The sequence below is a fragment of the Sander vitreus genome, unplaced genomic scaffold (assembly GCF_031162955.1).
Source record: "Sander vitreus isolate 19-12246 unplaced genomic scaffold, sanVit1 ctg423_0, whole genome shotgun sequence".
Taxonomy (NCBI): domain Eukaryota; kingdom Metazoa; phylum Chordata; class Actinopteri; order Perciformes; family Percidae; genus Sander; species Sander vitreus.
In genome coordinates this window covers 34,628-57,470 of record NW_027595542.1, presented here as the reverse complement: position 1 = coordinate 57,470, position 22,843 = coordinate 34,628, and the positions used below count along the sequence as shown (strand labels likewise).

Genomic DNA, 22,843 nt, shown 5'->3' with positions numbered 1-22,843 from the left:
TTGTTTGTATGCTGTTACTGTCATTCTCTACAGAAGGTTATTCTTTGTTGTCACTGTCTGTTTGTTCGATTGTCCGTGTTTCTCTCCGTTGACGCTGTACATATTATCCGTCTGGTTCTCCATCTTTTCATCTGTTTTAACTCTCTAATTCTGCAATTTAAATATGTTTTCATGGATGTGATTATACTTCAGGGTTTTTCTTTGCTCAGAATTAGCCTTTTGGGGGAATACAAAGTTTTGAGGGCGTTTAGGGAATGTTAATCAATCTCTCTCTCTCTCTCTCTCTCTCTCTCTCTCTCTCTCTCATTATTAACCAAGTATTGATTGGTCAGTTGATCTCTAATCTCCAACTTAACCTGCTCCCGACCACGTTAGGTATTCAGCATGAGTTACCACGGTGATTGAACCCGATAACAACTAATCCACCTTCGTAGTACAGTAAACTCTGGGTTGAACCTGAAGTTAGCTCGTTAACGCCAAATCTTGCTTCGTAGTCCAGGCCTCTGGTGTGTAAGAAACAGTCAGGTCTGAATTCTTCTCTGTACACCTTTTACGCATCTTGACATAACCAAAGACACCACCACCAACAACAACAACAACAACAACCACACAGATAACTAACATGGGCCGCCCTGGTTCCTTTAGGATGACGATGCAGATGGGCTGGGACGTAATAATACCTTCCCCTTTACTCTCTTTAAAGCTACACTCATATCTCCCATAGTCGCTGCTGCTCACATTCTTCAGAACCAAAGATAGGTTACCGCCCTTCGGCTCATTGTCCAGCTGCACGCGGTTCTCAAAAGATTGATGCTGGTTGTCTGTGTCAGGCTGCCCATCCCGGTAAAAGAAGACATTTTGTGATCCCAGGTCAGGTTTGGTCCAATTAACAGCTTTGATATTGGCATTGCTGGGAACTTGACACGGCAGAGTGATATTCTCTCCAAGCTGAGGTTCCAACGTCTGGTCTGAAACAAAAAGATAAAATAAAATAAACAGAACAGAAAAGTTACAACTGTCCAAGTACAACATACATGTTGATGATAGATGTCTCCAGTAGGGATGCAGCAATCTGACTTTTTCAGTCCTGATACAAATACGTTGGCTTTGGGCATCGTCCGATACAGAGTACCGATCCTATAACACCACACCAAATTCCATTCTCAAATGTAACACTTTAAAAGTTTCTATCCGCTACACAGCATTTAAAGAAAAACTCTTTCAAACCTAGTTCCCCCGTTACTCTCGTTATTTTCTTCTTCCAAAACAAGTGTTTTATAGAACACCAGGAGGAATTTCCAGGAGTGAAACTGGTGTGTTAACTAGAGATGTTTCTCCGGTACTGCCTAAAACGCTGGTATCGGTATCGGGAAGTACTGGAGTTTATGCACCGATCTGATACCACGTAATAAAGCCCTGAAGAAAAAATAGGTTAAAGTAGTTTATTTATGTTCTTTTTCCGTTATAACTGACTGTCAAACTGGAGAATAATAGAACGTTCTGGGGCATTCATGTTTCACAAAGAGTTTAACCTGAGCCAGACTGACAACAAAGATAGAAATCATATCACATCCATACAGGGATAGTAGTATACAGCTGTTATACATCATATCATCTATACAGGGATAGTAGTATACAGCTGTTATACATCATATCATCTATACAGGGATAGTAGTATACAGCTGTTATACATCATATCATCTATACAGGGATAGTAGTATACAGCTGTTATACATCATATCATCTATACAGGGATAGTAGTATACAGCTGTTATACATCATATCATCTATACAGGGATAGTAGTATACAGCTGTTATACATCATATCATCCATACAGGGATAGTAGTATACAGCTGTTATACATCATATCATCCATACAGAGATAGTAGTATACAGCTGTTATACATCATATCATCTATACAGGGATAGTAGTATACAGCTGTTATACATCATATCATCTATACAGGGATAGTAGTATACAGCTGTTATACATCATATCATCCATACAGGGATAGTAGTATACAGCTGTTATACATCATATCATCCATACAGGGATAGTAGTATACAGCTGTTATACATCATATCATCCATACAGGGATAGTAGTATACAGCTGTTATACATCATATCATCCATACAGAGATAGTAGTATACATCTGTTATACATCATATCATCCATACAGGGATAGTAGTATACAGCTGTTATACATCATATCATCTATACAGGGATAGTAGTATACAGCTGTTATACATCATCTATACAGGGATAGTAGTATACAGCTGTTATACATCATATCATCCATACAGAGATAGTAGTATACATCTGTTATACATCATATCATCCATACAGGGATAGTAGTATACAGCTGTTATACATCATATCATCCATACAGGGATAGTAGTATACAGCTGTTATACATCATATCATCCATACAGGGATAGTAGTATACAGCTGTTATACATCATATCATCTATACAGGGATAGTAGTATACAGCTGTTATACATCATATCATCCATACAGGGATAGTCTACAGTTCTTAAAATATAATAAAATATATGACACACTGGTATCGGATCGGTACTCGGTATCGGCTGATACGCAAGTTCAGGTATCGGAATCGGTATCGGGAAGCAGAAAATGGTATCGGACCATCTCTAGTGTTAACAGCATGTCAAATTAATCTGAGCACACAAGGCCAATTTGGCCAAAAAGTTACTGTATGACCAGTTTCTGCCAAACAGCATTTAATAGTCAGCATTTTTTTAATTTATTTTTTAACGGAGTCTGACGCAGTCACTCCACATAGACACACCGGGGATACATTCACTTCCTGTTTACTCAACGGAGAACAAGGGGCAGCAAGACAGCATCACTGATCTGTTTTAACCCAATTCTCTCTGCCGTCCACCTAAATAACTCAGGGGGAGGCCAAATGCTGCCACCGCAGGTTATACGCTGATACGACTCAGACCGCCATGAGAAGAGAGAAGATATATTTTGCGGGAGGGGGGGGAGCTCATGGAAACCTTGGAGACTTTGTGTGCACTGAACTGAATTCCACACAGCGCAAACGACTGGACTATCATGCATCGGGTGGCATCGTGAAAATTTGGACAATTGAAGGTAATGTCTTTATAATGTCTTTTATAGGTATACAGGCAATCGCAATGTTTGGGAAGACAGTCACGACCAGTCGAACGATGAACGCCCTGCCTGAGCTATGTTACTGGTTACTGGTTACACGGCGTTTGTGGTTCGACTGGTCGTGACTGTTTTCCCAAGATGGCGCCTGCCTGTATACCCGAAGGCAATGTCTTTCTAAACTATCCTTTTAATAAACTTTCTGTACACTTACAAAGTTCTAATGCTTCTGTGTACATGTAGGGACCCTCATGATGCTACCGTTGTAGTGTGGTGCTATTATGAGCGTTGTTAGTGGTGTAGAAATACTGATTTACTTTTACTCTACCAGTGCCCCGGATGCCTAGCGTTATAAGCTAATCACCGGTTTGTGCTAGCTTGTTCAGCATGAAAACATATCTCAGAGAACAGTCGACTTGGTAGACATACGTTATTAACCCCTAGGTTCATTTTGTGCCGGAATTGTCCTTTAAAAGTAGCACATTTTACACTGCCAAGAGTTCAGCAGTTATTTGTGGGTTCAAGCGGTTATAAGTTTATACGTTTCTATTTCCATTTACTATGCCATTTGCACATGTACATTTACACGTTTATAATAATGTCATTTGCATTAATTCTGAGTCTGTAAATAATGTTGATAATGCTAATTTTTTTTGTCTACTGTGTATGCGTTTGTTGGAAACAATGACAATGTCAATGACAACTGAATTGAGGTTATCTGGCTGTGAATAGTGTGTTGTTGCTGCTATAAGGATTAACGCAGCGCTATAGACAGGACACGATTATGGCCCATCAGCAATAACAAAAGGATACAGACACTCTACAGTACCCCTGAAATGCCTGGTAATGCTAGTGCTAATATGACGTTTAATAAATGATTGCTGTTATATATCAAAATATCTTACCGGGACAATTAAATACAAAACTACCAGCATGAAAAGAACCAAGCCTATCCAGAGCTGCCAACACCAGTTACACCTCTTTCACACAGTTTAAGGAGTCAATATTGGACTTTTTAAAAGTCTACAATAGTAGTAATAGTAGTAGTAGTAGTAGTAGTAGTAGTAGTAGTAGTAGTAGTAAAGTGAAACCATGCCGTCACCTGAAAGCGTGGTCATTGTCTGTCCCTCCTCCTGCGTCTTGTCCTCTGTCTGACCGGCTGAAACAGCAGACAGACGGAGAAAACATGTTCAGTTTGCAACCAAAAAAGGAGTGTATACCCCTCAAAAATTAAAATATGGCTGCCCCCAAAATGTTAATGAGTCGATTCATCAGTTGAGAAGTCGGTAGGACTGAGTACCGAATTCAATACTTTTTAGGTACCGACAGATTTGCCTCTAAAGCATCGAGTACCGAAAAATGCCTCGTCATTCAAAACCCATTTTTAGTACCTTAGGAGTAAATGTCATCAGCATCAGTGAGCCAATCAGCACGCAGCATGCTTCGACCAAGCTCTAATAAGTGATTGGCTGACGTTACACGTCGTAGAGACACGCAGGAATAACTCTCCGTTACACAGAGACGCTAACGTATTAGGAGCTGGAAAAATGATTTGTGCCGTAGTGTTGTCATTTCTTTTTGTTTTATAAAACTGGTATCGAAAAAAAGTATAGGAACCATTATCAAAATCACTGTAATGGTATCGGTATTGAATATTTTTGAACGATACCCAGCCCTAAAGGTCAGAAAGTAAAATCTCATTTTGTCCACTGAACCACTTTTGTTTTAGCCGTCATTCTTCACAGGCTGGTCATTATTTATATATTTTTTATATAAGTGTTCTGACACTTCCTCAGGTAATCTCTGTTAACAACAGTCCTTAGCCTCCAACTTGGGATGTTAACGATTACCAGAGGACTCTGATGATGATGTACAGATGCTCAAAACTTCCCTGGGGACGGACACCCAGACCCCGCCACTATCATATGCTCCCCCTTCCCCAAAGGCAGATTCTGGCCCATATATATATATATATATACATATATATATATATAGATAGTACAGTATCCCCACTACAATACATTAGACTACACCACTGGTTGTAATGCCTCTTTAAAAAGGAATTTCAACAGATAAAAAGTTTTGGCGGGATAGTATATACCAAAAATATATATATGGGCCAGAATCTGCCTTTGGGGAAGGGGGAGCATATCATAGTGGGGGGGGTCTGGGTGTCCGTCCCCAGGGAAGTTTTGAGCATCAGCAACTTCATTTTCTGCATTTGAATACGCTTTAATGCACCATTTTTTTTTACAGTGGAAATACCTTTTCATTTAGCCTATGTGAAGAAAAAGATGACAGATGACAATTAATTGATTGCTAATTCATGAAATCAGGTCATTTTGAGGCAGAAACAACTTTTCAAAACACAAGCTAGAATTGCTGCGATCACTTTTTGGCAAGTGGAAAAAGGGCCTGGGTTGCTTATAATCGCACAGGGTGCTCCTTTAGACGGCAATCACTGCATGAACGAGGCATAACGCTAATGTCAATGTCTATGTACACTGCCTCAGGTGTTTTAAATGGCTTCCGCATTCATCTGAATGGGAAAGTGTGTCTAAACTCGTGCCCGGTTACACCCCCTTGCCTGAAAGGAAATCACCTAATGTTTCCAGCTCCATGATTTTGACCGGCAGCAAATGACAACCAAAGCCTTTCCCGAGATGTTAACAGATCTGAGAGCCGACCACTGTCAACAATCACACACCTGAATCGTTTCCCATTTAAAAAAAAACCACACACACACACACACACACACACACACACACACACACACACACTCACCGAAACCCGCGAAGAGAATCGTCAACAGCAGGACGGGCTTCATGTTGGAATGAATCACGGACTTTACAATAAACGTGTGTGGATGCTGATGGGCGTGTATGTGTAGAAGTTTCCCGGGTGCGATATTACGAATCCCACTATGGCCAAGCCAAGACCCGCCCTTCAAAAGTATTTATTGTATTACAGCCATGACTCGAGGTGAAATGCCTAAGCGCAACCAATGGAGCTGCTTCGTAGGGCGGGTCTTGGGGTTTCTTTTTTTTTTTTTCTTTTTTTTTTTCATACAATATTTTATTATGGTAAGAGTTACTGGTTTATATATCGAACAAAACGACCAATTGCAAAAACCGATTGCTCCTAGCTTGTTATATCAGTGTTTTTCCCAGGGGTCCTTGATAGGGATCCAGTTGGTCCCAAGTACAACATACACAACTCTCGTTGGGGAAAAGGACATAGTAATAACCAATAACAAAACAAAAAGGAGGAGCTACTTAAAAATACACAAGTCAAAAGCAAAAAGGCTAGAGAAAGTAACATGAAGGCACACAAGGAGAGATTAATCACAACAGTAGTTTCCTAGATATGGCACTACATATTTTCCTTGCAATCTTAGTAGATTGGATCTTTTTCAGTGACTATTTAAAGTCATTTATAAACCAAACAAAGGAAGGCTTAGAACATCTCCACTTACTGCAATGAATATGATATTTACCCATTAGAATAATCATATTGACTAAGTCTGATACTGATGAATCTATATTATCCATATAAAAGAGGATGTGTGGCAAGGTGAGAGTAGGGATATTATCCATCTTAGGTGACAGCCAGTTATGTATCTCAGACCAGAAGCTGTTGGACACGGGTTCAACATGTGTTCCAGAGTCTCATCAGCCACCTCACAAAATACACAAGGGTATACTTCTACTTCAAATGATTTTAAAATGTGTTTTTTCTATGGACAATGCGTCCATGTTCGGAACCTGTACACACAACCCTCTGTTATAACCAAAACATAATTTAGATGTCAAAGCATCACTAATATATTTATTATTACATGTATTGTCAGATAAAGTACAATTATTAATAACTACATTTGGTAAAGCTGGTAAGGGTCTTGTCCTTGCATATAACAATGTGTTATATAATATAATATGTGTACAGGTATTGCTTTACAGATCATATTATATTCTCTATATGTACAGTTGAAATAATATATTATATATATTGTCTAAAAAATCTTTATATTCCAAAAAGTTACCATTATCATCTATAATATCGTTCACAAATACAATGCTCTTTTCATACCAATCATACCTGAACAATGATTTCCTATTGATTATAATGACCCTGCTGTTCCATAAGGTGGGTCCATGTGGAGAATTAGGTTATGGGTGAATATCCATCCATCCATCCATCTTCATCCGCTTATCCGGGGTCGGGTCGCGGGGGTAGCAGCTCCAGCAGGGGACCCCAAACTTCCCTTTCCCGGGCCACATTAACCAGCTCCGACTGGGGGATCCCGAGGCGTTCCCAGGCCAGGTTAGAGATATAATCCCTCCACCTAGTCCTGGGTCTCCCCCGAGGCCTCCTCCCAGCTGGACGTGCCTGGAACACCTCCGTAGGGAGGCGCCCAGGGGGCATCCTTACCATGGGTGAATATCATTTTCCAATATTGGAGAACTTGTTTGTGGAAGTTTGATAACTTGACATGAATTTTGGTCACCTCAAAACCACATTGCAGAAGAAAATCAAGCCCTCCTACTTTCTTAAATAAATGTCTAGGTATGTATGTCTAATGTATTTCAATGGGAAGCATCTTTCGTGATCACAGCACGACTACGGTAGCGAGTAGTATGAATAGTGGTAGTGGATGGGTCAAACAACACAGGACTTCCACCCCGGAGACCGGGGATTGTGTCCCGCTGTGTCACGTTTCCTTTCCCCGTTGTTCTTTTCCCAAAACCCAACCTCATTGGGCCCATCACGGACTTTTTGGCGATCGTGTTCATTTCACGCCCGACTGACAGAAAGAATCGTGCTGTGATCACAAAAGATGCTTCCCATTACGTGCTGACCAAACGAGATATACGTGGCCGCGTACACGAATCAATAGATTGGAAATGACGTGACCATTTCACGAACTTCCGTGAGACTGTGTTGCAACATGCCTATCCTGATTCAGTATGTTACTGTATTTGATGTTGACTTTTATTATGTGAAAAATGTATAACGTGCTACATTCCGGTGTCAAAGAGACAATGTATTGTAAGACTTGTATTGTCATACTTTTGTTAAAATTAACAATTTCCACTATACGACCACAGTTAAAAAGAGATTAATAAAGGGCGGAACCTCTGCTGGACTGTTTATGTCTCTGTCCATGATGTCGACATATCCTGATTCAGTCTGGGTTTCCTGTTGTGCAGATTCAGATCCACATACACAATGTAGTGAGGCTGTCACATAGAGGACCGTTGAACTGTCAATCTGACAACTGTGATTTCCATTGGATCAGAGTACTGTCACTTGGTTGCCTGTTCTGCCGATCTTCCCAGCTCTTGTCACAAGACCAATTAATGTTTCCATGGTGACTATTCAAAATGCCCCCCCCTTTGAGCGATTATGGATACCCCCTGTGCTACCCCACTTACAAAAATCCTGGAATCGCCCCGCATGAAAATAAAGGCAAAATAAATTAACTGAAATGTCAGCATCATTACATATTAATTCACCATATTCATAATGACAGGAAGTGACTTTAACAAATATGGACACTGTGTGAAAAGGTGTAAAAACTGTCCTACTGTGTATGACAGAGACTTCTTGTAATTAGGACAACAGCAGGAGGGTGTTCAGCTACACAGAGGTAAACCTGACTCACTATGAACCCTAAAACAACATTTACATCCAGTCAAAGTCAGGATCTAATCAACATTCACCTTGCACACTCAACAAAGCCAGTGGAAACATCACACCTTGCTCTGCGGACCGATAGCGTGCAGCCGTACGGTGTCTCTTTCTGACCACATGCCAGTGGTTAAACAGAGTCGAGTTGTCAGAGACGCAGGTACAAAGTCACGCCCCGCCCGTTCACTTCCTCCCAACTAAACCGCTGCCAGTCACAGAGGAAAGAGGAGGGTTTTAATTGATGTGACTATGAAGTGAACAAAGTGTAGACATCATTTCACCAACTGTTAGGATGGAGGAAACGTCTCTACTGTGGCTGCTCTGTGAGTAAACTCTGGGTGGGTTTCTGTCTGGGCTGAAATTTAGCAATATAGCATACTGTCATCTTATTCAATGTACAGTTTGTCTTTTACATCACTTTTAATGCCTGTGTGTTGCACACATTCTTCCCTGAACACAACATGGCATTAATGAGAATGTTACTTTAAGATGATGTGATACTAGCAGCAATTTATTTTTCATTGTTTTTTTTTTTTAAAGCTATGTCCTGTGTGTTCGTTCACAATTATGAAAACAGTTGTAAAATGCATTATGGGAAATACAGTATCCAGTGTTTTGGAGTTTGACACATGCTCGAGACTAAAAGTCTCCACCTCTTAAAACTGTGACTCTTCTAATCCAACCAGGGCCTGAAGTTAAATCTTTTGGCCACTAGCCAATGTGGCTGGCGGTGCTGTCAAGTTAGTAACAAAATCAATGTATAATTGGTTCTAATTTTTAATTTGTAGTCCCGATTGCAAAAGGTAACTTGGCATTAAACCATCTTGGTCATTAAACCGTCTTCCTTCACTGTTCTTTGGATCATTTTTTAGCTCAAATCCAAGGAAATGGCAGACTTGGTTGAAATGTGGCAAAAGAACAACTAATGAATAACTCAACTCTCAGTTCCCGTCTACGTGGCAGGTAGATTGACAGTTTTACCCGCCGTTCGCTAAATACACCCGCATTTCCATTTGCATGCTCGGGTGTTAATTCCAGGCCCTGGTCCTAACGCTCTTTACAAAATAACAATGTTTTAATACAACCATGTAAGATATGTTCCTTAAAGAACAGCATGTCTCTGTGCATCAGACCATTAAGTACATAACACTGCAATCAGAACTTTGTACATCCAGATAAATACTAGTGCAGGGGCATGGGTGTGCTACATGAGTGGGGGGGGTCCCAATCTTGGGGTCAGGACCCACCTGAAGAGGTCACAAGATCAATCTGAGGGGTCATGAGACAATTAACAGGATAGGAGATCAGACTTTTTGGTTATTACCCACAGACATATGCAGCCAGTTGCAAGTAGAAAATGATGTCACAAGCCACTGGTGACAGAAAGATTACTGCAGGAGCGTTCTTTGACACAATTAATACTCACTAAGTATTCTGCATGTAGATCATTGTGAGAATTTGTAGGAAATTACAAAATATTTTCTATAAACTGGGATTACTTTGTTCATGGGATGTTGCCATTTTATAAAGATAAATAGTTGCTTTTCTCTGATGTCTAGTTGCATGCTAAACCACAAACCAACACTGAGTTTAATTTCTCTTCAGTTCTGACCTCACTGCTGAGCGGCACAACAAACACAGGTTAGTGGACTCCTTTTATCACAGTCTGAAACATGACTCCTGCTGCCACAACTCCTCCATCCGGGTTCAGCGTGTTTGGTTTTAGTCCAACATGCAAAACAACAAATCAAAAAGCATCCTCTGTCACAACTTGTAATTTGCATTCATCTTTACAGTCTGAACACCAAAAGACTAAGGTGTGGGTGTTATGTCTAACACTTTCATAGTATAAGATGTATTGAGCAGCTTCTTGCAAACAGCAGCCGGTTGGTTTTAAGAAACATCTTCCTTGCAGACTTTACAGACACGTAACCATGAAGTCTGGAAGGGCAGAGGGCTCAAGTCAAGTCTATTTTATTCCATATCCCTATGCACAAATTTGCCAAACAAGGTTTTAGATCCTGTAGACTTCTGTAGAATACGACACCCTCTGTCCTCAAAGCCTCGATCCAGAGAAGAAGTTGACCCCCCACTTGAAATGGTTATTTAGTTTAATTCAGTAAAAAATGTTTTACTTCCTCCTCCCTCCAGCCGCTCTGACTGTGAGTCCCAGCAGCTCTCAGATGTTTGAAGATAAATCTGTCTCTCTGAGCTGTGAGGAGGACGGAAGCTCTGCTGGATGGACTCTGAGGAGGAATACAACCAGACGAAAGATGTCTCAGTGTGGAGCTGGCTGGGGACGACCTGCTGGTTCATCCTGTATCATTGGTCTGATGGTTCCATGGGACAGTGGAGTTTACTGGTGTGAGTCCAGAGAGGGAGCAACCAGTAACAGCATCAACATCACTGTCACTGGTAAGATCAGTCTGTGGAGTCAGTATTGATGAAGCTGTGTGTGAATGGATGACATGCTGTAGTTTGTCTCTGTGTTGAGGTGGACCAGTGATCCTGCAGAGTCCTGTCCTCCCTGTGACGGAGGGAGAAGACCTCACTCTGCACTGTAAAACAAAGACGTCCTCCAACCTCCCAGCTGGTTTCTATAAAGATGGCTTCTTCATCAGGAATGAGCCTGCAGGTCACATGACCATCCACCATGTTTCCAGGTCTGATGAAGGCCTCTATAAGTGTTACATCAGCAGAGTTGGAGAGTCTCCATCCAGCTGGGTCTCTGTCACAGGTGAGGAGGTTACCTTTGATTTCAGGAGTTCATTCATCCAGATATTCACCTGACAGCTGATTCTCTCTACAGAGAAACCAAAGACAACGTGCCCGCCTCCAAGCCCGCCGCCACTGATCCCCGCCTCAACCACTGCTCTGCCCCCTTACACAACCTCAGACCCGCCCCCGTCTTCAGACATCCTCCACCTTGTATTCAGAGTGGTCGTCCACCTGGTGGTGTTCTGTCTGTACTGCATCTCCACTTTCATAATGGTGTCTTTATATCGAGACAGGGCCACAGGTACCATTCGTACATATAGCTATGAAAAGTAAAAAAGTGTAATCCGTATGAATTCCACATATTTATAGCTGCATGCACCACAGTAACTGCTGCTATGTAAGAGCACTCAGGTCTCTGTAGGGAGGAGGTCTGGATGAATGGGTTGGTCATAAAACACAGGGCTTCGGGAAGCAGAGTTCATGTCCCGGTGAAAACACAAGACTTTTACCAGTGTTTTAATCCAAAGCACAGTCTTTTTTCTAATCTGAAGTTGTCGTTTTGGTGTGTAAACTTAAACGTCTTTGTAGCAAGAAGCTCACTTGTTGTCAACTGTAACGGCCTCTGAAAGGACCATCCCCTAACGGTGCTCTCTACCGGCTCACAGTCACCTTTTCTCGGCTATCTTTAACTGTAAAGACCACTTAACTTCAACCTCATGTGACCAGCCACCTGTCTCCTAATTCCTTAGCATATCATACAAACCCTTTCATAGAATAAGTTGCACCCTGAATCTTTCACTGACTTTTCAATCAATCAATCAATCAATCAATCAGTCAATCTTGCACTACCTGTCTGTTCTTCATGATTGACAGTTGTATCTAACAGAATTTAGAGACAACTCATTTTTCTAACTTGCTCTGACTGCAGGAAATGACCTGTCCGTCTCCGCGGTGACGGCCCCGCCCTCCCAGGCTGAGGAGGGATTGGATGATGACATCATCACCACCGTCACCACAGAGCATCACTTCTGAACTGATCTGTAAAGAAGCTCAAATGTTTCGAGTCCAACGTAGATCAGAAACATTGGAGGACCCAGAACGCTTCCCTGTGGACCTCCACATGTTCTAGTTTGACCTTAAGTCAGGATCTCCGACAGGATCACACACGTTACATCATCAGGAAGTTGATATGATTATGATTTTAATATTCAACATTAAATCATTGCTTTAAGTTTGAACTGCTCCTTTACAGCTATCTCTGTAATCCTGAATATTTTCAATAAAGTTTTTTTCCATAGATTTTCCTGTAGTCTCAGATTAATGTTGTGATGCTGTCTGTGTGTTTTCAGTCAGATAGAAAGTACTGCTGCTTGTTGTGGTTTAGTTGTGGCTCACAGAGTCAGACATCCTCTGCCGGTCTTTGTCGTGTGTGTCTACAGAAAACTAGGTCACCGCAATCATACTGGGCCTCGAAGCTCAGTATTTCTACAGAAAACAATTGACCACAATCATACTGAGCTTTGAAACTCAGCTTGTGTCCTTACATTTCTCACATTTCTGGTTGGTAAATGTCACGCAGTCACATTGTGGGGACTCAAACCCAAATGGGAGTCGAGTCCCAACAATGTCAAGTATTTCAAGATTCAAACTTGGTTTCTGGTGATGTTAGTGTTTAGATATGATTTAGGATGTAGTTGTTATTTTGGAAAACAACATTTTGAATGTGAGGACATTTTGAACTATCCTCAGAACGAAGGTTGGAAATGGATTTAGTTGAATTGTTTTGGGGTCTTGTCTTCAGAACTAATACAGGCGTGTGTGTTTTCAGTTCAGTCAGTGTCTTTAACGTCAGCTCCCTATCACTGCTGTGAGTGGGAATGAGACGCTCATTGTAAAAATGTCTTTGGATGACAGCATCATATCAGTTGAGTCAGACAGCCAGCAGGTGGCAGCACAGCACCTTCTCTTTCTTCACACATGCTCAGTTCAGCAGGGAACAGCTGATACACGTTTGTGTTGGTCTTTGATCCCTGAAGTTTAATTCATGTATCTTTGTTCATTCAATTGTCACTATATTACAGTAACTTTACTGTGTTTAGGCGTCAAAATAAAGATCATTAACATGTCAAAACACACATGACATCTCACCACAGAGTGTCCAAACCAACAGTTAATTAATTTCAGAAACACTCTGCAGCAGAAAACAGAAAAGAGACCAAACTCACACGCGGACACCGTTGCAGCTGCAACAAACATTATTATTATTATTAACATTGTTAAGACGCATGATAGCAACACAGAGATATTGAAGGTTTTAAATTGTGACCGGTTCTGATCTGGGCCAAAATGGCCAGATCGTAATCTGACTCCAATTTAAGGTCACTACACCCCACACCTTAACTCCTGTTTACTGGACGATCAGGAATAAAACTCAGGATTCACTAAGTTAAAATATAACAAGCTTTAGTGAAATGATATTGAAAATATTACAATCTTGTGCCCAAGGATCAGATACCTTCAAGACAAGTCTATTCTCTCCCTAGCAAAACAGACATAGCTTCCTCCGGCCATCTGATGCCGGCTGCTCACACCCTAGCTCTTTTTATCCCTCCCCTGCTCTCCTTCCCCAGGCTGGTTATCATGGGGGCATATTCACTTATCAGTTGAATGGATTCCAGATCCTAGCTTCCTCAGGGAAGATCGTTAAAGGATGACACGCAACAATATAGTTCCTTATTGTTAACCAGACAGGTGTCTCAAACTGTATACTCTGTTTTCAACAATGTTTTACAGTGTGTAGATTGCATGAGACATGTACTTGTTCTTATCTGTCCGCAGGCACAGAGCGGTGAGACGAGGTCAGTCCTCGGCTTGTGTCTTGCTTGTATCTTACATCTTACACACAGCAATATTGCAATCATGCAGTCAGACAGCCAGCAGGGGGGCAGCACAGCAGCTTGACTCTGTTCTCCAAAGGATCAATTTACTGGAAAGCCTTTCACGTCCAGAAAGTCTGTAGAAAGATCAGCTCAAACACTGATGTAAACACCTGGTGTAAAATGATCTCAGAACATTTACTCTTCTACTGTACCTAAGCAGGACTATCAGAAACTTTACCTGAGTATTTCTATTTCATGTTACTTCATACTGAAACACATTTATCTGATGCTGTGCTATAGTTAATCTACAGTTTAACATTTTACAAGAAGAAACAGGATGACACGCTGGAGTGGAGGAGTCAGTCAGTATTTGAATAAAAGTTTGAATGCAACAGCGCGGCAGCTCACGGAGATCGTGGCGATATCTGGTTGGTTTAATTGAAAGGGTGAACGCCCAGTCAGCTGATGACGCACACAAGTATTTTGACAACAGCTTACACCTGACGACTCATTGGGAGGAAGAAATTTTCATTTATTTATTTCTCCTATTCTTTTAACAATGTTATTAACATAAAGACAACTATCTTCAAACAACAGGCCAATAAATACATAAATACATACATAAAAACTGCCCTACTAAGTGTTACACACGACTCCCAACACATATTTCCATATCAAATCTTTATAATCACATCTCTATAATGAAAATATTCTTTATGTGACATTCTTGTAGTCTGACGTGTTCCAGCCACTTGTTCACTGCCGTTACTTATGTTCACCCTGTACTTTACTCGTGTCCAATAGCATTTGAACAATCCATTTTAACAGCATCATCTTTTTAACCTAATCTTACTTTAAGTTAAGTACCCTTTAACAGTGCCTCCTAAGAACTGACGTTGTCACAGAGAGGAAACCCATTGGGGGATAATTTATTCAGTTTACAGACAAAGCTGAACACAGAGAGATCAACGTGAACATTTTTTTGTTTTCTTTCTTAAAGCAACGACACAGTCAGCGCATGAATCTCCTGATCAGCTCCGACTTCAAGCTGAACAGACGTCGTCTCAATATTTGGAATTGAAAACAGTCTCATGGAGTCACAGGAAGAGTGGTGTAGTCTACATGATATGCAGGGCCCTGATGTGAAAGCCCCCTTACTGCTTTATATTCCATTATATTTTTGATATATATATATCAGAATGTCATCTGTGTTTTCCTCGTCATAGGATAAATAAGGTATTCCCACTATGAATTGGTTCATAAGTGTATCAGAATGCAGGAAATGAAGTCTTTGAGGCTCAAAATAACCCTGGGGGGGGACACCCAGACCCCACACTTTGGTGTATATATATATATATACACATACATATACACACACACACAAACCCCCCAGGTAAATCCCTGCCAACTCAGTCTGTTATTCCCTTGCATGTCATTCTGTCATGTTTGTACTTTTGTTTCTTTGCGTGCAGTGTCCATAACGTACAGCGTTTGGGACAAAGAACTCCCAAATGTAAAAGAAAAAACAAAAAACAAAAAAACAACAAGCATCGGGTTAGAATCTCGGAAAAATACATTCTTAACCATTATGTCATCATGATATGTCTCATAGGTTATAGAAAACACCATATAGGAAGAGGAAGTCAATGGTTTTTGCCACCTCTCGTGTTACAAGTTTCAACTCGTGTCTTCCAGAATCTTCGGTCTGAACTGACTGGAACAAAAAAACTGACAATAATGTCCAAAAACATTTAAATAAGCAACAATAATGTCCAAAAACATGTATAAAGTGACAATAATGTCCAAGAATATTTAAAAAAAAGTGACAATAATGTGCAAAAGCATTTAAATAACCAACAATAATGTCCAAAAACATTTATTAAGTGACAATAATGTCGAGGAACATTTAAAAAAAGTGACAATAATGTGCAAAAGCATTTAAAAAGGTGACAATAATGTCCAAAAACATGTATAAAGTGACAATAATGTCCAAGAATATTTTAAAAAAAAGTGACAATAATGTGCAAAAGCATTTAAATAAGCAACAATAATGTCCAAAAGCATTTAAATAAGCGACAATAATGTACCAAAATGTCTAAAAAAGGACTGGATTTTAAGCTACAAAACCTTTGCTAAGACAGCAAATGTTGGAAAAAAAAGAGACAAAAAGAGATGAATTCATGTCACTAAACGCGTAAAAACTAAACGCGGGATTGTTAAGGGACAGCTGAAGCAGCTGTGGGTCACGCCAGAGAGAAGGACGTCGGTGAAAAAGACCGAGACGAGAGCCAGGACCGAGGATCTACCCGCCGGTAGAATCCCGCCGTCGCCGAGACACGGAGATATCCCGCACTTTGTTGCTACAAGAGGCCGGCGGGCGGCTTTTCTGTTCATTCTCGCCATGGAATTAGCAGGAGTGGTTGTCTCCCTCCTGGTGCTCTGGACACCGACCACCGCATCTGACGGTAAGCTCTCTCTCTCTTTGTTGTTGTTGTGTCTTGGTCCTCGTTCGTTCGTCCACTTCCACGACTTCTGCTTCATCGTTGGTATCAGCGACAGAGCTTCCCTGGGACTTTCTACTTATACCGAGGGGGCGTTGCACACATGAGCAGTAGGGTTGGACACGTCACCACTTTGCATGTCCCGCCCTACTCTGCTTCTGATTGGCTTACCTGCTCCTCTGTCTAAACCTGTTCAATCCAACCAAAGAAGGCGACGTGCCTCTGATGAGGAAGTAGTAATGGGCTTTACAAACAGGGGGGGGGGGGGTGTGCGGTGCGAATGGGAAGGCAAGGCAAGTTTGTTTGGACAGCACAACTCATACACAGGGCAAGGTGACGTGCTTTCAGAGGCATAGAAACACATTGTAATCATAAACAATAAAAGTACATTCAAAAGACAATAATAACAAGACAAAATATAGTTAACCAATAGAATAACAAACAGAGATATTAAATATACATTAGTCACTGTAGTTATTGATGTCCACACTGCACTAAGTATCTAGCAATCTTTCCAAACTTCTACTTGACTCATCTATTTCTTACCGTAGCGATGTTACTTAACGTTACTTTTATACACTTATTGACTCGCTCTTTTCTTACTCTTATGTTTACCTTAAATATGACTGTGAGCATCTGCAACTAAACACGTTTCCTGAGGGGATCAACAAAGTATTCTGATTAAATCTTTATTATAAATAAGCCAGCGAGAGTCCATTTAAGGACTAGAATGAATGAATGAATGTATAAACACTAATGTTTTCAGGCCTGATTTAAATGAGAGGACAGTTTGAGGCGTTCAGGGACTTTGTGCCACAGTCCAGCTCTAATCTCCATCTTTATTACATTTTGGGCTTTCTGAGACTTTGAGCTGCCTATCTTATTTTCCTTGATGATGTCGAAGGATTGTTGTATTTTCATTAGTGCTGCACGATGTAAGGAACATATGCCATAACGATATAACTCGCGATAAATAAACAGACATTGAACAGACCTTTTGGGGCTCACAGCAGCGGTTGGTATCTGTATGACTCACAGCAGGATAACTGGTTGGTGACTCAGGGCTTTTCAGTTGGCTAAAAAACATTAACGGAGAACAAAGCAGACGGCTCGGAGGTAGGCGTGTGTCCTCGCCGCCATTTGAAATAATCCTTAGACTGTAAAAAGTAACAATTAGGCTTTATTTACTCACTTTACTCTAAATGTCGACATTAAACAGTAAATGATTCCCATCTGGACGACTCACACACTCACTCTGTTTCTTCTTGTTCAGACACAAAGAATATCACAGCAAAGCCTGGACAGGACGTCCGTCTTCACTGTCAGGGTCCCAGAGGTGCTGACATCACAGTTATAGTGTGGAGCAGACCTGACCTGGAGTCAAAGAAATATGTTTTTCTATACAAAGAAAACCACACAAATGGGAACTACCAGCTCCCCTCATATCGTGGTCGAGTGGACCTGAGTGATCCGGAGACGAAGGACGGAAATGCTTCCGTTGTTCTGAAGAACGTCAGCGTCAACGACACCGGAACATACGAGTGTGGAGTTATAATCAGGGGGGGAGACGAACCTAAACTCTACAGCACCGTCCAGCTAAATGTCTCAGTCTCAGGTGAGTTTGTAGAGTTGAGTCTCTGTGTTTATGCGTCATTTGTGTTCTCTGAATATGTTTCTGATGAGACTTTTGTAGAGAACAGCTGCTGCGAGTCGGCAGATAATGTCTGACGTCAGTCTTCTACTGACGGCTGATTCCTCTCGACTCTTTCTGCTCTGCAGGTCACACAGATGGAGACGAAGGAGACAAGGATGGAGGAAACATCAACAGCCATTATGGACTGATAGCAGCTCTGCTGCTTCTTGTTGTTGTGATGATAGTTTTGGTCGTTCTCTGGGTACCTAAAAGACCTCAGAATAATAATTCTGCTGATGAAGAAGCTGGCCCACAGCAGGACACACTCCTGGACCAAACAACTCTAAATAATCATTTTACTGACCGATTGGTCAACGAGACTCAATTCAGCTTGACAGCCAGAGCCATGACTTGAAAATATCACATCATTTCCATGTCACTTTACAGGGTGGAACCTTGTTAAACATTGCTGCTAGATGTGAATTTCCCAGACGTACAGGGGCTTAGTTATAACTAGAGCCGTTGTTATGACTCAGCGCCGTATGATTGGCTCTTGTTTTTTGCCAGTGATGCTTATGGACCCTATAGGGTGGGTAAACCTGGGTAAACCCTGACGAACTTCCGGGAAATTTGAGATTTGCTCTGCAAGTCACTCTGGCGAAGAGCCCATTCAAGCCCATTTCCAAAGTCCCCAAAATCGAGGCACCAATCACAACCGCTGAGGCGGGCTTTACGCGACGACGATAGCACAGCGACGGCGAGCAGCTTCTTGTTTACATTCAACATGACGGCTACCGAAGCACAGCGTCACCCGGATGGTTGGTCTGATTGGTTGAAGGACTACCCAATGGCGCCCAGAGGCATTTGAGCGGCGTCCGTTGGTGACGCCCCTTTGGAAATGAACTGTCAATGAACCTTTCCCAGACTGGGAACGGGAACCCAGAACCCGGTCTGGGTTTCCCTGGTGTCAGCCAGGCTAATCAAACCCTCGAGTGTAACATTGTTTAAATGGAAACAATTGCCCACTGAGGTAAATGATTTGAAATGTCAGCGATGAGTAATGTAATGATGTGAAGATCTCAGTTGTTCTCACATTTGTACATGTAAATATATATATATGAATAAAGTTTGTACCTTATTAACATGTGTATATGGTGTTTTATAAGACATATCATGAGTGAAATAAGCAGTCAGCGCTATGGTTAAGAATGTATTTCTCCCAGATTCTAACCCCATACTTCTTTGTTTGGGTGGTGAGTTGAAATATCAGCCATCTTTCTGCAGAATCACAGACTCCACCTTTAAAATAGCAACATTACCTCGATATGAAACCCCCGCTTTACTGGGAAGAGTCCTGAGGTTTACGTACTGTAAGTAAAAGTACACAGTTATTTACAGTAAAATGTACCACAAAGGTAAACGCTGTCATCCAAACTGGCCGCATTCACGTTGTTAGGAAGGGTAACGTACCTTCATTCAGTTATTATTATTATTAGATTTTCTTTTTCTCTCTCTCTCTCTCTCTCTCTCTCTCTCTCTCTCTCTCTCTCTGTCTCTCTCTCTCTCTCTGTCTCTGTCTCTCTCTGTCTCTCTCGCTCGCTCTCTCTGTCTCTCTCTGTCTCTCTCTCTCTCTCTCTGTGTCTCTCTCTCTCGCTCGCTCTCTCTGTCTCTCTCTCTCTCTCTCTCTCTCTGTCTCTCTGTCTCTCTCTCTGTCTCTCTCTCTCTCTCTCTCTCTCTCTCTCTCTCTCTCTCTCTCTCTGTCTCTCTCTCTCTCTCTCTCTGTCTCTCTCTCTGTCTCTCTCTCCCTCTCTCTCTGTCTCTCTCTCTCTCTCTCTCTCTGTCTCTCTCTGTCTCTGTCTCTCTCCCTCTCTCTCTCTCTCTCTCTCTCTCTCTCTGTCTCTCTCTCTCTCTCTCTCTCTCTCTGTCTCTCTCTCTCTCTCTCTCTCTCTCTCTCTCTCTCTCTCTCTGTCTCTGTCTCTCTGTCTCTCTCTCTCTCTCTCTCTCTCTGTCTCTCTCTCTCTCTCTCTCTCTGTCTCTGTGTTCAGCTTTATGTCTGATTCTGTCTTCCTGTAAGAGTTTGTGTTTCCTAGGATGGTGAAGACATGTCCTGCCTTACTCTGCCTCTGATTGGCTTACCCTTGTATTCTCACCCTAACCCTAACCAATCTCACTCCTCGTGCCTAAATCTAACCAATCCTACCAATGAAGTACTAGCCAATGAGGTTGACCCATGTATGCCCCTGAACCACACAGGATGACTCCCATTTCACCTGCCTGTCCTGTAGCTGCCTGTTTCATTGTTAACCTTTTCTCTGTTCATGACGTGATAAGATTCAGGTAGTTCAGAGTAATATAAAATAAATATAAATATGTGCAGTGTATTACCTTATAAGAGCAGAATAAATATGGCTGTGGCTATGTGATATGAACAATGTATGAACAACGTGTACAGACAGTGGTGTAGTCTACGTGATACGCAGGTATACGCAGTATAGCCACTAAGAAAGCTCCAGGATTTCCATATATATTAAAGTGCATTAAAGTGTATCAGAATACAGGACATGAAGTCTTTGATGCTCAAAACTTCCCTGGGGGAGGACACCCCCCCACTATGATATGTCCATACTGGGCCATATATATTTATATAGTACAGTATACCCGCTAAAATACATTGGACTACACCACTGTGTACAGATATGTGCAATGTAGTATCAGTAACATTATAATAGTAGTAAGAATAATATAGATGTAAGAAAAGAGAATAAATATGGATATTCAGTATGAGCCTTTGCTCTATTATTATGAAACTGCCTACCTACATTAAGAGTGGTATCATTAATTAGATACATATTTAGGTTGTTTACTCCCCGATTATTAGTGCTTCTTATTTGCTATTTATCATGTCTGCTAGCAGGGAAGGGGGGGGGGGGTAGCTATACCTGATCAACCACTGGCACTGACCCAGTTATTTTGCATCGCTGTACCTGAAATGGAAATAAATGGACTTAAAAATGGATTTTGGTTTTTTATGTGCATTGAAATCATACAGCTATCTTGGTAAGTGGTTATGGAAGGATTTTCAGCCACTACATGTTTTTTTTATGTCAGAAATATGGGTTTCTTTCAACCAACTTGCCCAAAAATAACATGGCTATGTTAATTATCAGTTAAATTGTGGGCGTTTCAGTAAAAAAAAAAAAAATAGAAAAAGTGTCAAAACTGTTACTAAACTTTGACAGTCTGTGATTATCCATCAACATATGTTCCTCTGATGTTAACTAGTCAAAATAATTCATAATTTCATTTTTTATTACTCAAAATGTAGGCATAATTTCATAAAAATGAGGTTTATTGATCATGAATTCCAAAAATAAGTGTAAAACTAGTGGCAATAACGTGGTGTTAGTGGTGTATATACTGTGTTAGTGGTAGTAAAAAAAAAAAAAAAAGCTCCAAAAAAACGTCGAAAAAAGTGACTAAATACGTCAAAAAAGTGTTCATTTTTGACCCAGGGGGACAACAGTCGGCGGTAAGACAACACAAGGGTTAATGTAAGTGTGGATGAGACTTATTAGTGGATAGATCAACTGTAACATGTCTCTGATTGAGCTGAGTCAAAGTAAAGAGGACCTTTAAGTCTGAAAGAGGCCCAGAAGCAGGAGGTGAAGGTGGAGGCTGAGTGGTGGTGTTTGAACGCCACCTGCTGCTCACCGAGCAGACAGGACGCAGTCAGAGACCTCGTCTCTCTGGATGTTAAATCATCAACCTGTCTTCAGTTCTCAGAGCAACGACTGCAGCCCAGATTACACTAAACGAATACACAATACACACCACACCAACGGTGGAAGAAGTGTAAAATACAAAGACTGGAATAGAGACTAGGACATGTGAGTCACTAAAACATGCATGTGAAATCAAGAACCTTCCACCCAAGAGACCGGCGGTCTTGTCCCGTATTTCACTGAAACGCAACGGTCAAACATGTACGATACCAGAACCGATACCTTGATACCAATTTTATGAAACAAAAATAAATTACAATATTACACATTACGGCACATATCTATTTATTTATTTTCCAATCATCGCCCTGACTCACTGTAGAGAGAAAGATTAATTTTCCTCGTGGCGTGATAACCTTCATACACACAGTCCTTGTAAAAGGACTACTCCCCCTCTATGCTGTATTTTGTTGTATTTCATTTGTATTTTGTAACTCATGCTTATTATTTATTTGATCATATGTATTGTGCATGTGTGAAGCACTTTGTAACTGTGC

At 41.2% G+C, this 22,843-nt stretch overlaps 2 protein-coding genes across 5 annotated transcripts; one reads left to right on the top strand and one right to left on the bottom strand.

Moving 5' to 3' along the window:
• Positions 1 to 6: 6 nt before the first annotated feature.
• On the bottom strand, positions 7 to 6,111 carry LOC144514049 (V-set domain containing T-cell activation inhibitor 1-like). Of its 2 annotated transcripts, XM_078245236.1 has the most exons (3): positions 5,927 to 6,110; positions 4,245 to 4,301; positions 7 to 968 (listed from the first exon to the last, which is right to left on the bottom strand). In XM_078245236.1, exons 1-3 carry the CDS (start codon positions 5,967 to 5,969, stop codon positions 463 to 465), a joined length of 606 nt encoding a protein of 201 aa, XP_078101362.1. In that variant the 5' UTR covers positions 5,970 to 6,110; the 3' UTR covers positions 7 to 462. The 2 variants fall into 2 exon arrangements, with proteins under 2 accessions (XP_078101362.1, XP_078101363.1); XM_078245237.1 differs by lacking the exon at positions 4,245 to 4,301 and having other exon boundaries at positions 5,927 to 6,111.
• Positions 6,112 to 9,108: 2,997 nt separating this feature from the next.
• LOC144514052 (Fc receptor-like protein 5) lies at positions 9,109 to 12,842 on the top strand. 3 transcript variants are annotated; one of them, XM_078245244.1, is made up of 7 exons: positions 9,109 to 9,156; positions 9,706 to 9,796; positions 10,439 to 10,474; positions 10,985 to 11,248; positions 11,328 to 11,570; positions 11,643 to 11,852; positions 12,480 to 12,842. In XM_078245244.1, exons 4-7 carry the CDS (start codon positions 11,017 to 11,019, stop codon positions 12,581 to 12,583), a joined length of 789 nt encoding a protein of 262 aa, XP_078101370.1. In that variant the 5' UTR covers positions 9,109 to 9,156; positions 9,706 to 9,796; positions 10,439 to 10,474; positions 10,985 to 11,016; the 3' UTR covers positions 12,584 to 12,842. The 3 variants fall into 3 exon arrangements, with proteins under 3 accessions (XP_078101370.1, XP_078101369.1, XP_078101371.1); XM_078245243.1 differs by lacking the exon at positions 9,706 to 9,796 and having other exon boundaries at positions 9,121 to 9,156; XM_078245245.1 differs by lacking the exons at positions 9,706 to 9,796; positions 11,643 to 11,852 and having other exon boundaries at positions 9,121 to 9,156.
• Positions 12,843 to 22,843: the final 10,001 nt, after the last annotated feature.